Source organism: Mercenaria mercenaria, chromosome 15 (genome assembly GCF_021730395.1).
Source record: "Mercenaria mercenaria strain notata chromosome 15, MADL_Memer_1, whole genome shotgun sequence".
NCBI lineage: Eukaryota > Metazoa > Mollusca > Bivalvia > Venerida > Veneridae > Mercenaria > Mercenaria mercenaria.
This window is the reverse complement of record NC_069375.1, coordinates 8,841,367-8,857,868: the sequence shown is the minus strand read 5'-3', so window position 1 is coordinate 8,857,868 and position 16,502 is coordinate 8,841,367. Positions and strand designations below refer to the sequence as shown.

General features: G+C 33.1%; 2 protein-coding genes across 2 annotated transcripts; one reads left to right on the top strand and one right to left on the bottom strand.

Annotated features, from left to right (window-relative positions):
* Positions 1–4: 4 nt before the first annotated feature.
* LOC123546105 (peptidyl-tRNA hydrolase-like) lies at positions 5–4,503 on the top strand. The gene is made up of 5 exons (XM_045332297.2): positions 5–304; positions 1,514–1,727; positions 2,117–2,216; positions 3,279–3,324; positions 3,651–4,503. The coding sequence occupies exons 1-5, from the start codon at positions 101–103 to the stop codon at positions 3,900–3,902; spliced, it is 816 nt and encodes a 271-aa protein (XP_045188232.1). The 5' UTR covers positions 5–100; the 3' UTR covers positions 3,903–4,503.
* A 1,484-nt stretch (positions 4,504–5,987) lies between these two features.
* LOC123546086 (cilia- and flagella-associated protein 157-like) lies at positions 5,988–15,626 on the bottom strand. Its single transcript, XM_045332277.2, has 10 exons — positions 15,314–15,626; positions 13,258–13,379; positions 12,716–12,865; positions 11,536–11,689; positions 10,612–10,879; positions 10,102–10,232; positions 8,318–8,468; positions 7,552–7,751; positions 6,723–6,918; positions 5,988–6,286 (listed from the first exon to the last, which is right to left on the bottom strand). Exons 1-10 carry the CDS (start codon positions 15,463–15,465, stop codon positions 6,131–6,133), a joined length of 1,680 nt encoding a protein of 559 aa, XP_045188212.1. The 5' UTR covers positions 15,466–15,626; the 3' UTR covers positions 5,988–6,130.
* Between the last annotated feature and the right edge of the window lie 876 nt (positions 15,627–16,502).

The window sequence follows — 16,502 nt, the reverse complement described above, 5'->3', positions numbered from 1 at the left end:
AATATTGCAGGATTTCCATGTGTTGCACGTTTGACAGGGGTATTGACAGTGAAATTTCACAACAATGTGACAAATTACTACCTCTTAACGAATAAATAAGATGAAACCAGTACAGATATTTAGAAGTAACAGTTCTGTATTCCAGATACGTCATTTTTATGTTAAAAATTACCGACTGAGAGAGTTTTTGTCAAGTAATTCGAACTGGAGTAATGACCCCCACCACTGCCTCTGGTTTTGTTCAAGGTGTTATCAGGCAGTCAGAAAATATTCAATGGAAAACAAGCAGAAAGAAACGTTCATGGTAAATATTTTCATAGTTAATTACAATTATTGAAGTTTAATATTAAATTTACATTTTAATGTCCATTTTTATTTATCCAGTCAAGGATAATTTACAGATACTTTAGAACTGTAAAATATATGATACATTACAGCAAAGAAGTATAAAAATACACAGAATGGCAACTGGCTGTAATCCTGTGTCAGAGTGTGAATTGGCGTTATCTTTGTAAAGACAAACATCGGTGACCATGGAGTTACAATTTGTACCTTTAAAACTACATTTAAAATACATGTTAGCTTCTAAAACAACATTAGTTTAATGTGAAATAGTCTTAAGATACAAAGTACATGTTTCTTACCATCAAAAGAAGCGTGGTCATAAGGTGATAATTAATTTACCGATGAACAATTGCTTTCGCAAACAAAATGGTGTGTGGAGAACGCATCACTTCCAGTAAACGAGATCTCATTCGGTTGTCACGTTTTTTTGGCGAGATTTGCTCTATATGTCTTTCAAGTTGCCGATCTATTTATTTTTATAGCTCCTTGATTACAGATAACAGATATGGCAAAATGATACATGACAGATAACAGATATGGTAAATATCTGGATATAGGAACTTGATTCACATTAAAGACAGGAAATGTGTAGGGGTACCGTACGTATCCGTACCTTTAGAATCAGATCCGTACCTTTAGAATCAGAATCGTACCTCGATCTAGACTGTAGACACAGTCAAACTAATCCGAGGCATACAGTTTGTTTTATATAGTGACGGTCAAACTGTAACATCACAGTGGCTGCAAACGTCAGGAATTAAAAAGCAGCCACTTACATTTGACTTAGCGACAGTAAGCTTGTCTACCTCTAGACCAGACTGTTCTAGGGATTTTCTAGGTACGGACCTCCTTTCTCCAGATATATGGTTATTTACATCTTAAAATTTTGTTGATAATGAAATGTCAAATAAGACTTAATCAATATTCACCTAAAACTTGAATCTACATGATTTACAAATTGTAACCAGTGTTCACCCGATTGTTTGCATTTTCAAATTTCCAAATGGATATACATAAATCCCCATGCCGATTAATATATTTTGAAATAAATTGCCTTCTGGGGAAGGTGACCAGTAAAGAGTTATCCTTAACATCACGTTATTTGACTGGACTTACTTGAAGGCAGTCTTCTATCAAGGGTTATGTTTTTATATTCATTGTTATTCAGATAGCTGGTCTAGGCAACCATGACCTACCAGGAACCAGGCACAGTGTTGGAATGCAGCTTGTCAATAAATTGGCACGCTTTCTAACCATGGACTTGAAGAAGAATAGAGATTGCTTGGGGTTTGTTGGAGAAAAAAGTCTGAGTCACATACACTTGGTGCTTCTTAAACCTAAACAGGCAATGAATATCAATGGAGCAAGTGTACTTAAAACAGGTGAGGAATTAAAAGACACATCTAAACTTAACTGTAATACTAAATGCAGTATCAAGAGAGAATTTAGCCACATAATGACAATCAGCTATTTCATCATCCTTCACTAGCTATGGAACTCAATTCTGTATAAGTGAGCTGTATTAACAACATAAGAATCAGAAATAGCACAGAAGAAAGCAAAATTGCATTTGAGGCCCACTACCTCAATATGAAGTCAAACTGTCATAAATGCTAGTTTTCAAAAGACTTTGTTCATACTCGTAAAGAATGAAAAATTAAGAAATAATGAAAATTATTCAAGCAAGAGAACATTGTAAATCCATTTTTTAAACTGAATTGCAATACATATACCCTGCCAGATGAATTATGTATACTTCCATATATTTCAGCTAAAAAGCATAATGTTCCAGTAGCAAACATATATCTTGTGCATGACGACCTGGACAGAAAGGTTGGCAAAGTGGGACTGAAAGAGAAAGGTAGCGCAGGGTAAGTTACACTGTAACAGCTGCCTTTGTTTTTGGTGCATAACACTGACTGACACTCAAAATGCAATATTAACAATATGTAAGAAGACAAAGGATACAGAGATATTATAAGAAAATGTATTTAATAATGACATTTTAAATAACTCTCACAAATGGTTCACATCTGTGGTTTATTTAAGAAAATCCTAATTTTTTTCTAACTTGGAGGTTTAAACATTAATCATTTTTATACATATCTGTGCTTAAACTGATTTTCTGTAATCTGTTCAAAACTTTAACTTGTCTTTTAACAACTTGTTGGAGTCATTACACAACCAGAGCTGACATCTTCCCAAGGGAGTTCACTTTGTAATTACTAGTATATTAACTTTGGATCGAGAAATATGTACGAGTTCTGCAGTGGAAATATTGCGCAACTTTAGGAGTACAATATTATTCCGCAAAAGAGCAAGTGCATATTTCTCAATGCAAAGCTAAAAATCTTTTTATTACAATGTACATACTTATCTATACATATTATGAGCCGTGCCATGGGAAAACCAACATGATGGCTTTGCGACCAGCATGGATCCAGACCAGCCTGCGCATCCGTGCAGTCTGGTCAGGATCCATGCTGTTCGCTTTCAAAGTATATTGCAATTAGAGAAACCTTTAGTGAACAGCATGGATCCTGACCAGGCTGCGTAGATGTGCAGGCTGGTTTTGATCAATGCTGGTCGCAAAGCCATTATGTTGGTTTTCTCATGGCGGGGCTCATATTAAAGTTATATAAACATTAATAATTTGTTCAAAAGCCTGAACAAAATTCATAAAACTGACATAAAAAACATTAACGCAAGATACACATTAAGATGAGTGATGTCACCGGCCAGCTATGTAATTCAGACGTCAATATGGAAACAAAATTGACGTTTCCAGTTCCATTAACCTAACAGAGAATACAACCAAGTATGTATAATTTCATACACATTAGATCTGATAACTTTACTACACTGTTGCTAATGCACACAAGTAGTAGGTACATTTCACCATATCACAACTGATGATATTTACTATTTTCCAGGGGGCATAATGGAGTGAAATCTGTAATCCAGTCCTTTAGAACTGATGTAAGTTGTATTATCCTCCTTGAATAATGTAGTATGTAGTTGCTGTCTCTGTTTTGTTGAAGAAAGCTTTGGTATTATCAACTATCGTAGAATATAGGATTATGATGTCATATCAACACAGAACAATTTTGTATCATATACTCTAGTCTAAAACAAGTTCAACATTTTGTGTAATGATTGCTCAAAAGACAGCATATTTTTACACACACACACACACACACACACAAAAAGACATTTACAAACAAACTTTACTGGTATGTGCGTAATTGTATGCAATACACAGCCACTATTTATATGCTGAAACTAAGTTTCATTCTCCTTTTCAGAGTATTGTACGAGTAAGAATTGGAATAGACAGGCCAGCATCTATAGACATGGTGAGTGATTATGTTCTACAGAAATTCAGGTCGGAGGAGAGAGCTGGGATAGATGATGCTATAGACCAGGGGATTCTCAAGATTGCTCAACATATTGGTGCACGGACAGGTCTTAGTGCTGCACAGATATTCCAAATAATTGAGGACAGTGATAAAATAGAGAATTGTGATAAATCTAATGAAGGTTCTGAAGTGACATAAATGACAGGATTTATTTAGGGTTGTTTCAATTGTTGTATGATCTTCGCAACTTTTACGGGCTCACTAGTGTAAATGTTGGGTCACACTCGCAGACCTAGAAGTTCCAAGTTCAGTTCGGTATTGATGGTTGGAGTTGAATTTCTTTTAGGGATAATTGGATCAACAGCTTCTTTCAAAAGCTTTTATATTTCTCATTTCATGCTGGGAAGTTGTCAAGTATTTTATCCAGAAATTCAATGGGTCAACACCTACTATATGACTGACCTATTGTTGAGAAAAATATGAAACGAAGCGTGGAGTATAAGAAAGAAAACAAGCTGTCAGATCAGGAATAACATATAGGCATCTTTATTTGCAACTATTAAGACTGTACAAAACAAACCTAGAAATGATCACCAGGGCAGTTACCACATCCCATTCAATTATCAGATGAACACCAGTCCAACTCCATTTAATTTGTAGTTGTAATTTGAATATCATATGCCTACAATCTTCTAAGAGCCCAGATTATATGTGAATTTAGAGTACAAATTTTATGTAAATTTGAAAGAAACCAGACCCAGTCAAGCAAAGCAAGAATGAAATAAAAAACAAAGACATATTTTTTGTTCTGCATTTTACTGAAGCATACAAGACAATGTAGTGACTGTACTGTACACCTCTGAATATACAATAACAATGCAATAACTACAAAAAGAAATATACAATAGGTTTTAAATATTAATAAAATCAATTTTTTCATATCATAGTAGAAAACTTCAATCATCTGATCCATGAATATCCTGTCATAAACAGGTATACCATAGAATTTGTATGTATGTATAGTGTAAGTTCGAACTGTTTTTACTGAGTGAACACCAGATACAATATTTTCACAGGCTGCATCTTCATGAATTAAAATGTTAGAGATACAGTGCTCACAAGTGAGATATAATATTTTGATCTTGCATATAAAACAAATAAATTTTATGTCTTCTTCAAAGGTTTTTACTAAATTTTACCAATTTTGAAGTTGCATACCAGTGAAAAATACTAGTTTATTTGATATTTTTCACTTTTAAATTATCAGATGTATTTCACAATTATATTTCAGTGATTCACTATAAGCAGGCAACCAATTGCAACATTTTATTATATTTCACCCAATAAAGTAAGTTCTATTATTTTGCTTTCATGCAAGCAACACTATAACGACTTGCCCAAATTTTTTTTAATGCTTGTTTTATTACTTTTAATCTAAATAGCATTTGGGTGAAGACATACCAATAAATTTTGTCAGTTCAGTTAGTTCATCAGTTTATACCTCTGGCTGACATAAAGTTACAGTTACTGGTAAAGACCTTTTAACACTAATTTTAGTGTTTATTAAAGTCTGTTATCATTCTAAGTTAAATTATGAATTTGAAAATGTTTTGTCTTTTCAAACACAATTACATCTGGGGTTTCCTATGGTTGGGTTTTATTTAATAAAGGCAAAGCTGTGCCTTACACATTATCACTCAACCCTGGGGTCATGGGTTCGAGCCCCACTGCGGCACAACCGTGACTGCTCATATGACACAGTACTGGATTTTCCAGGAAGCGGACTTGAGAGTGGTTCAAATAAGCTTGAAGCTTTCATCACAATCGAGCTAAAATAAATTAGTATAACTCAATATAGATAGAACAAGCAATTGTATGGGCTTAAAGGGAGATAAATCATGGTTCTACACTTGAATGATTGATATGCTCTTTTAACAGTTTGTAATTTTAACCTTTATACATGCATTGTGTAAGCAACTTCATTCAAGTTTAAAAAAAAACAAGTATCACAGAGGCTTTACCTAAGCTAACCACTATAACATATCTGGATAATTTTCCAGATAAAGAATTCCTGTGTAAATGCGATAGTGCATAACAACAAATTTGGCAGTTTGTGTATTTAAAATAAAATCTTTGCTTAAAGTGTGTATTCCAAAGGAGAAAGTTCAATAATGGATTTACATGGATTGATTAAATGTTTCACTTTTATTTTGTGAAACTTTAAAGCTGTTGTCACACTTCTGACATACCATGTACAGATGGACTTCTTCTGACAATTTTACATTCAAGAAAGGTGCTTTATTTTTTTACAGCACATTTAATGATCTGTACTTTTGAATTAAACTTTTGTCCAATGTCAGAAAATGTCACTTTTGCCAAACCAAAGCTTTTTAATGTATACTTAATGTCTAAATTACAATTTTCAATCACATGACTTTTCCTGCCATTTTTCTAGTTGGAGTTATTGGTCCTAGTAATAGTGGTGATGCTCTGGATCGCTCAGGTGGTTGCAGGTCATGAAGAACAGCTTCTTGTGTGGAGGCTGGAGCCCGGCTTAATAACTGGTCAGCATAGAACATTGCCTGGAACCAAAATAAAAAGAAGTTTATTTTTAACGATCATTTCTATGATATGATAATTAAACAAGAGGGCCACGAGGGCCCTGAATTACTCACCTGACCTAGTTCTTACCCCAGGTAACCTAATATCCAACATGACCTGGATTTCATTACAACATTCTGACCCTGTTTGATGTAAATCAGGTAAAACTCTAACCAAGTTTTTCAATGACTTAACCTAGTGATCTAGTTAGCCTTACTATTTTAAGAATAGGTAGAGCTATTGGACTCACCTGTGCATTGGTTTGCATGTCAGCATTCTGATTTGGTGAGGTTTTTGAAAATTAGTCTTTTGCAAATAATAGAGTACTGTGACTTCTTCCATTGTGAAAAAATTACAAAATTGCAGCCACATTTAAGAATGTATGTTTTTTTATATCATAACTAGACTAGACTGTACCTTGGGAGCACTGACTGTTTGAACACCAACAGATCTACAGAGGACCTTTCTGAGTCCGCCGAGTCTTGTTGTGGCAGATAATACTCTCATTTTATCCATACTGGTGGGTATTGGTTGCTTTGGTCTTGGTATCAAACCAAGGTCACCGAGCTGGTAGTGAGCAAGGGTTCCAGGACCAGAGACCACTGGTAACTCTCTGAAATATAAGAAAAAAATATTTTTATATTTGATAAAATTCTAAAGGAATATAAACTCGAAATTGGTTATATGTTCAAAATAAAATACATTTGATGGCAATTTGCTTATTCAGTGGAACTGTAAGACAATGATGACAAACACATCCTCCAAATACCAAGAATTATTCCGTTTTGTATCAAATCATAGAATGAGAAATACAGGGTATTTGTTAGTTTCAGTGTAAAGTAAGTGAACACCACAAACAATATTTTCACTCACGGCTTCACCGCTTGTAAAAATGTAAAACATTGTGTTCACAATAAAAACCTATTTTGATCATACAAGTAAAACAACATCATCTGTTTCATGTGTGAAAGTTTCCTGTTACCTATAGGTTAAGACTGCTGACATTAAATCAGCTATCACCTCTGTTGGTTCGGGCCCTGTTCAGATTATCGTGAAGCAATCCAGCTGCCTTGCAGGTCAGTGGTTCTTCCAAGATGCCCACCCTTGAAATCATGTCTAGAAAAGCAACCTCATTAGCAGTGTAAATTTGCCAAATGATCTGACTTAAACTGCATTTGTAGGACTTTCATGTTTTATGTGTCATGTTATCAACATAGTTTTATATTTTCACACTAAAGTTACATACCCTTTTCTGATCCCCTGTTTTCCTGGCATTTCTCCTGCACTTTTCTTCCTTACAGTGAACTGTTTCCCTATTTCCCCAGGCTGAGGGCCGACCCCAATGGCTGCGGCACTGTTAAGCAATATCAGAAGATATTCCAGCATATTGTCTCGGCGCTCTACCTCATTCATATCACTTTCATCAACCTCATCAGGGTCGGTTTTCTACAATACAGATTACTTTATACATAAAGTTCTCGGGAAAAACACTAATTTTAGGAAATTTATGTTCAGGGTAGGTGGGGAACTCTCACACAAGCATCACCTGTGCTGATCACAGTTTGTTCTTGTAAGAGTTAAATGATATCTTGTACGTTTTTCAAACACTGCCAAAACAGTAACACAATGTATACTTTAGTCAACATAAGCTATAAGCTGAGGATTTAAATTCTACTCAAACCAATATCAAACATCTATTATTCAACATTTTTTTTGATACATTTGAAAATCTAGGTTGTTCATTTTTAGATATTTCACACCTGTTAAAAAATCAGTTTAAGTAGTAGTAAAAAAAAAACTAGCATTTATATTACTGCTGATCAGAAAACTCGCAAGTTGTATATATTTTCCAAGTTGATAAGTTACAAAAGTGTGTTTAAACACAGTCACAAAACTCAAGCACTACATTGCTTGATTCAAGCTAGATCCTGAAACTGTCCACTAGCAAGGCTTTATTCTGAGACTGGTCTGCAAACAAGGTTTATAACCTTGGAACCTGTTATTTTTCTTACCCTGAGTGCCTGCTTGAGTGCCCCAGCTGCATCCTGTAGCACCCGTTCAAGTTTCTTTCTATTCTTGACTTCCTGTGTGACTTTGTCCGTTTCTGTTCTCAGCTCGAACTCCAGGTTGTCATTATCTTTATTGATATGATCTATCTCCTCCCTGTATTATAATAGTGAATATAAATTAGAAGCTGAACACATCAGCAGTTGATAAAGTCTGATGCTTGTCTGAATATTATTTTCTCTGCCTTTGTCTAAACTATTAGTTCATAAATGTTGCCGTTTCATATTTTTTTTTTGTTCCCTCTTTTAATAGGACATAAAATATATACCACAGCTATGTATACACTGTGCTGATGGGCCAAGTTTTTGTGTATTTGATCACAACATGCAAAATGTTCTACTTTCAGACTTTACATACTGCAGGGTTTTGCACTATTTAACTTAGTGACTTTCGTGATTGATGTGTCTTTGCAAAATTCTGTAATCACAAAACTACCAGCTACTGCGAAAATGCACAAGTTTGTGGGTTTTTTTGGTAGTCAGCTGCAAAGCTTCTTCCTGGTACATGTATGTGTTTTTAATTACTGAAAAAGGTTTTATCATGTATTAAAATTTCATTTAGATATAACAGTTACATACTTGTTATATAAATACCATCAGGTTTTGCAGCAGTAGTTAATCTTGATTTAAAGGTTGAAACCACCTATTGGAAAGTCGGTCAGGGTTTGCCATTTAAGCTCTTGTCTTGTCATAGTAATGTACATATGATTCCTTTTTCATTTTTACACCTAACTTTGCAGAAAGGACTGAAGCATCAGCTTCACTTGTCTATGGTTATATATGATCAATAGGATTACTTTTGCACTACTCCTGTTTTCATCCTTTTTTGGCATAACAAATTTCGTATGGACATTTTGGACTGATTTCATTTATAAGTGATATACAGTGATTTGTGACTGCCAATAGTGTATTGTGGAACATTAATTTTGCTCAGGATCATGGTAGACTGAAAAATGTGTTAAGGATAAGTGACTAGTTATTTGTGCAAGTTATGTACAATCTTACCTGTAATTTAGCCTGCGGCTGTTAATTACTTATTTAAGCTATTAAGTTTTCAGGTGTTTTGTGTCTCATGTATTCCAAGTTATCTTTGTAGCCGCTAAATTACTTATCCTCGTAAATACGTGAAATACAGTGTTCGCCAACGTTTCTAGAGTTACAGTACATTTAGTGTGAAAGGCAGCAGTTTTTACCAACGTGAAGAAGTTAATTTACAGAAAATATTTTACAGTAAAATTATACAATTTCATGGAAATGTAAATTTGAGGATTTCATTTTTAAAAGGAATTAAAGAATTTAACTTCTTTGTTGCCATTATATTTTGTAGACTGACTCAAGCAGGAAATCAACAAAAATGAGTCTGCCATGAATATTAATGATTTTACAGTAACTGGTATCTATATGATGGTTTCATAAAAGAAACTATACTGTATGATGAATACATCTGTCTGTTTCGTGTGGGGTAGTTGTCACTTAATTACAGGCACTATTTGTATGAAATCTAGCACATGTTTCTAACAGCTATATGTACAATGTTACTTCTCGAGAATTAATGTTGTGAAAACTAAAATGTGCTTGTAATACAGAAGCTGTTTTTTTTTGAGAGAGGAACTCATCCAGTTATATCTAATGAGAAAGAGGTATTGTATTTTATTTATCAAAAAAAGAAAAAAAGAAAAAGAGAAAAAACACAAGTATTAATTTTTAACAAACAAATTTTTTACTCTTACCTCATAGACTCTGTCTGAGAGCGGAGCATCTCTGTCTCTGACATGACTTCCTGGTACTCCTGTTCTCGTAGTTCAAACTCCTCAATCATAGCTTCCTGATTCCGACATTTCTCTGTTAACATCTTGATGATCTGTTGTACAGATATATGTAATATTTATCACGTTTGACGACGTGGGGGTGAAATAAAGCCATTACATAAATTGATAATATGGTAGTGTAATAAAGCTTTGACGTTGACGTTGTTTATTTATAAGAGACGTTGGTCGAGTTTACTTGGTCTATAATAGGTAAAGAAAGAAGAAATTTTGATGTTTCAACTGAAAAAGCTTACATGTGATAAAAAGAATATTACATTTGTGTCTTTCTACATTGAATTTATTAAACTTGTTGAATAAAAATGATAAAATGATTGCCAGAGCCTTGCATTTTATTATTTTATTCAACTCGTTTAAACAATTCAATATGAAAAGACACTCGTGTAATATCCTCTCTATGTATATATACTGTACCTTTTGATTACTATGATTTTTCTTGAGTATTTCTTTCTCATTTTCTTCTAACATCTCAATTTTTTGTCTCTGTTCCTTATTCTTCTTTCTAAGATCATCATTCTCTCCAATCAGTTCTGTTGTCTTGTCAGACATTTTGTCAAGCTGAGCTGTTATAGATACATTGTCTCTGATTGTACGTTTTGTTGTCTCCGCCATCTGTTTGTTAGAAACTTTCCTGAACTCTGAGGCTACCTGATTTACTCTGTTCACCATTTCTTTCTTTAGCCTACAAATATGGTAAGAATTATAAATACAAATTTTAAACCCTTTTAAGGGTACATAATGACAAATGTACAATTCATTTGACAAATTTAGTTAGTCTAAACAATGACAGTGACTACAAGTTATTTGAAGAACGGCTGAATGCAGCAAATGCTACATTGAAATGAAGCATTTTTACTTCAACAAAAATCTTGTCTGAATACAATGATGCTTCTGGACTGACAGTTTACAGCAATTTATATTTATAAATCATTTAAGACATGGTTTGTTTAACAGATATTCAATGATTCAGATTAACCAAATATACAAGAATATATCTACTGTTGAAGTGCAATATTTCACACTACTCATTAAAAGCCCTCCTACACAGGTCTTATATCACAAATCATGTTTCTTTTTAAAAACACCGCCTTGACCTACTTGTAGCAGCACAGAAATAGTGCTACAATATTTTATGTACTATTTTACATGTAAGACATAATTATATTAGAATTTAAACAATATCTTAAAATGCGAAACATGCTTTAATGACTATAAACAAACTGATCTGGTTATACACTATAAAAAAAATGTAACCCCTTCATCATGACTATACTAATTACAACAGTACACTTCAGCTACATATTATTTGTTAATTAACCAGCAGATCTATAGACTCACATATCTTTATCAATGACTTGTTTTCTCTCCAGTCTGTAAATTTCATCTTTATGTTCCTGTTCTTTCTGTGCCAGCTCAGCTTCCATCATAGCAAATTTGTTCATCAGATCCTCCTTCTGTACCTTAAACTCTTCCAGAGATGCCAGCTTTCCATCTGAAGTACAAGAATAATTTCTAAATGCATTTAAGTACTATTGTTGATATATAGTGTCTAATTTCAAACTTTGTCAGCTTATTTTTCATGAAGCAGGTTTGATGACCTTTTATGAAGTACGATCTGTTAACCTTTAGTATTCTAGTATTCTTCATTTTCCATTCTGTTGCTTCTGGTAATCATTATACTGAAATGTCTGTATATAAAATTAACATTAAAGAGAATTCCTATAGTTTTTTTTTTCCTTTCATAGACTTTTTTTCAAATTTACAAACAATGGGTCAACAGGCTTGTTTTTTGTGAAAAATTGTTTTGAACACACCCACTGTTGCTGAATCTGCTAGCGATTCAACATTTTCATATTATTATAAATACCAACCAAACTATGCATCAAGACAGGACAATAAGATTTATTCTTTTTACAGATTTTATTTTATACTTGTTTGATATCCTTTCTATAATTGAATACTAAATAATCTGAAAGGAGATATTGTCTTATTAACAAAGTTAATTGTCTAACATTATAAAATTATAAACAATACTGTCTGTACTAAAATGCGCTGTCAACACACAACCACACATGGCAAGTTGCACGATACATGTCAGGCATGATACATGTCAATACAACATAAACCTGTATCAACATTTGATTACTGATAAAACTTACTAAAAATGTTATTTTATTCAAGATTCCTCATAATTAAGATTGTCTGTCACATGTTTCAATAAATGTTGACTTCACTTCAATTTTCCATAGATAGTGTTAGGCTGCACAGAAAGATGCGTATAAAAAACTATAGGAATTCCCTTTAAAGAATAGGCAGAAATAATTCTTTTAACATGCATGAATAACTGTCATCTGGAAATAATTATCTGCACAGTCTGATATAAACATATTTTTAATATGATGATGTACGAGTTTTTTCACTTGTATAAATTTCTCATATAATCAAATTTTTAACAAAACCTCATTTTACAAGAATGTTTGTTTTAAAAAAAAGTATACAAAAAGTGGTCACAACATACTGAGGATCATGTTTTCTGAGGTGAGCTGGTCCTTTGTTTCTTGGAACTCATTCCTCAGTTTCTGTAGCTCAGCCTCGTACTGTTCTTTCTCAGCATCTTTGGCTTGCTGCAGTCCTATGAGGCGATCATTGAGGTCAGCTATGTCATCAGCTGGAAGCAAACAAAAATTCTCAGTTTTAGCAAGATGGAATAAGGTCCACATTAGTGTATAGTTCAATGCTGAATTAAAAATGGGAATAAAAAGGTATGAATTGTAAACACAAAAGAAACTTCAACTACTGCAAGTTTAATGAAACTAAAACTGTCATCTATGAATTAAAATACAATTACTGGTATTAAAATTCCTCTAAATAATTCTCTTTTAGCTTTAAATGTAAAAACAGACATTAAAAAGCAGGTAAGATGTCTTACTTCTAACAATAAACAGAATCATTTACTTGCTGAAATTAGACAAGAATTGAATTACAAGAAATAAAATAGCAGTAATATTATAACAACAAGTGAACATTAGAATGTTTATGTTAAAATGCTAAGGAACTTACTTCTCTGTTCAACTTGTTTCTTCCAGAAGGCAACAATCTCCTTCTTGTCTGTCGCCATCTGTTCAAACTTGTCCTGAAACTGTCCATTGGCAACCTCGAGTTCATCACACTTCTTTTGGTATCTAAAATAAGAACATTACAGCATGAACAAGGAAAATATCATATACATTACTTTATTAGAAAGATGCTTCAAATAAATGCAAATAAATTGATCTCATTGAAATAATAATTTAAAAGGAAAGCATTCACCAGAAAGAGTTCCTGGACAAAAAAAACTTCTTTCTATACTATAGATTTACACAAAAGAATCATGTGATAAAAATGTATCAGTTTGTTAGCCTTTTAATACATACACAATCCAGCAGACTTCTTCAGCTTCAAAAATCATTTGACATCTTAAAATTTTCAAAAAATATGAACCTGCTGTGCCATAGTACATACAATTAACAAGTTATACATTATATAAGCTACAAATCAAAACCAGCAATGACTTGTGAAAGGTACAACACAAATGCAAAGATAATATGGTTGAAATTTCAGTGGGTGTACGTAGTGTAAATGGTTTAATTTTTCCTTTTGAAGTTGTATTTAGTAATAAACAATATATAAAGACCATCATGATGTCTTATTGAAATGGGTGGCTGTCATATACTTTTTAAATCATTGTAACTAGATATATAAAGCACAAAAAACATATGACATTTTGACTTATCGAAGTCTCGCCTATCTGACACACTGAAATAATATAAAATTAAAAAAAATGCACAGGGTAAAGAAAAATGATAACTAAAAAGCAAAACACAAAAACCACAGCAAACCTGCCCACAATTTAATACAGTGATTTCATTTTATGTAATTATGTTTTCCCTCATTTTAAAGTAGATAACTAAATTTCACATTTATATGTGCAAGAAATATTGAGTAAATTTTACATGACTAACGTATGGTTAATACTGGAGCAACAACAGGGCCATAGAAGGCTCCGATGAAACAAAACTGTAATTATTGTGGGGGACAACTTGTATATATATATACAGAACAACTTCATTCCCTGAACGCCAAGGGCCAATGGAAATTTGTTTGGATCATCAGTTAAGTTTGAGCCAACCAAGTTTCCAGTAGTGTCATATGTAATTATGCAGGACTTACCAGAGAAACATTCTAAGACCTTAAAGATGTACTGTCGGCATATCATATTGAGAGTATAAACAAATGCTATTTGACAATTTCTCATTTTATTACATAGTTTAGTCTTAATTAATGCCAGTGTATGTATAAGTAGTGGTGTGATACCTACATCCGGGACTCGACAGACTAGTGGTAATATTGACCTACAGAAGGTCAGTCTTTACATAGATGCCAGAGAGAACTGCTGTATGTAATTTTATTCTTATATAATTACTCCATGGGGGGGCCTCCAAGGCCTGGTGGTTAAGGTTGCTGACTTCAAATCACTTGCCCCTCATCGATGTGGGTTCGAGCCTCACTCGGGGCGTTGAAGGTGCCCCCTTATGATGAAATAATGCACAAGGGGCGATGAAATAATGCACAAGGGTCGCCTATGGTCTTCCTCCAACATCAAAGCTGGAAAATTGCCATATGGCCTACAATTGTATCGGTGTGATGTTAAACCCAACAAAAAAAATCATGGGTAAGGACCCATTCTCTCCCTGACTGATAAGAAAATGACAGCTGTTTATTTAAAGACTGCGTTTATTTAAAGACTGTGCTGCTAAATTTACCTTCTGGGCTAGAATGCACTTTATTAGTATGCACTTTCTGCTAGGATTTTAAAAGCAGTGTGTGATTCTTACAAGACCTCCCAGTCATAATTAATCTTTGTTGGGGAGTAACCTATAGATCACTTAATAAATTGTAACAATTAATCTATTCAATAAACAAAGGAAAAAAACGGGGGTGTGGGGGTGGTGGCAACACATGATTAACCTATGGATAGGCTACCAAGTTGATGCTTTCAAATCACGAATATCATTACAGAAATGTGTGGTTAGGAGGAAGAAATTCATTTTAATACACGACAACACCTAATTCATACCTAGCAAGCCTATTTTCAAGATCACGTATCTGAACAAGATAATATTCTTTTGACAGTTCATTGATATCGGGTCCCAGTTTAGTTGGGGATCCTCTCGCAGACTTCTTCCCGCTTTTCTTCTTCTTTCCACTCTTTTTCTTTTTCGGAGGCATGGTTTACCTTGTGTGATCAAATTGAAATAAACGACCTAGTGGAAAATATAAGTAGTAAATGTTGTCAAGGCTCAGTAGCCGAAAATCAATTAGAAATTTCCCTTTTTGAATAATTTATCTATTTCGTCGCCATATTGTAAACAATTTTCCCGGAAGTGAAACTTGTCATAGCAACGCCTCTGACTGGTTTTATTTTGGGGTACGCCTATAGTGCGCAATGGAGATAAAGTGCGCAATGGTGCGAAATGGAAGTAAAGTGCGCAATGGAGTCAATTTTTTTTAGGAATGTTTATTTATTTAAAGGAAATATCATTGTAAGGGTAATTAAATAATAATAACTAAAAAGGAAACACAAACATCAAATAATTATATATTTTTACATGTTATTTTTTATATATTTATACTAAGTTTAAACGTATTTGAATGAAATATATATGATGTTAAAAATATACAAACATGAATTTAATAGATTTGAAAGTAATCATTTACAACACGCTGTAAATCGTAAATGCAGTTTAATTTCATTTTTTTCTTAAACAGAAATAATATATTTAAAACAAACAATGCGATGAAAACATAGTAAAAACATTTAGATTTCATACATTTTTAAACATATAATATATGTCATATATGCGCGGCTCTAAGTCTTTTTTTAACTTAATAACAATCATAAAATATTTTTTCTATATCAATATTTCCTGAAGTACAGACAAAGTTCAAAACAACAAACAACTGAAGTTAAACAAATAAATTACGTTAGAACAATATACACAAACATTTGATTCTAGAAAGATTCGAACCCATAATTTAACATTTTGAAAAAAATATAGATAGACAGACAGACAGACATACAGATAACTTTATTTCACCTATGGTATTATACAATACTACGTTAATAGTTTTATTTCTCTAAACAATTTTCCCAAAAAGGTTATAAATTATATGTTAAACATACAAACACGTGAATTTGAAACTCACTATAAAAGCATGCTAAAAGTCTACTAGTTTAATATCAATTGTAAAAAGGAAGAATCATA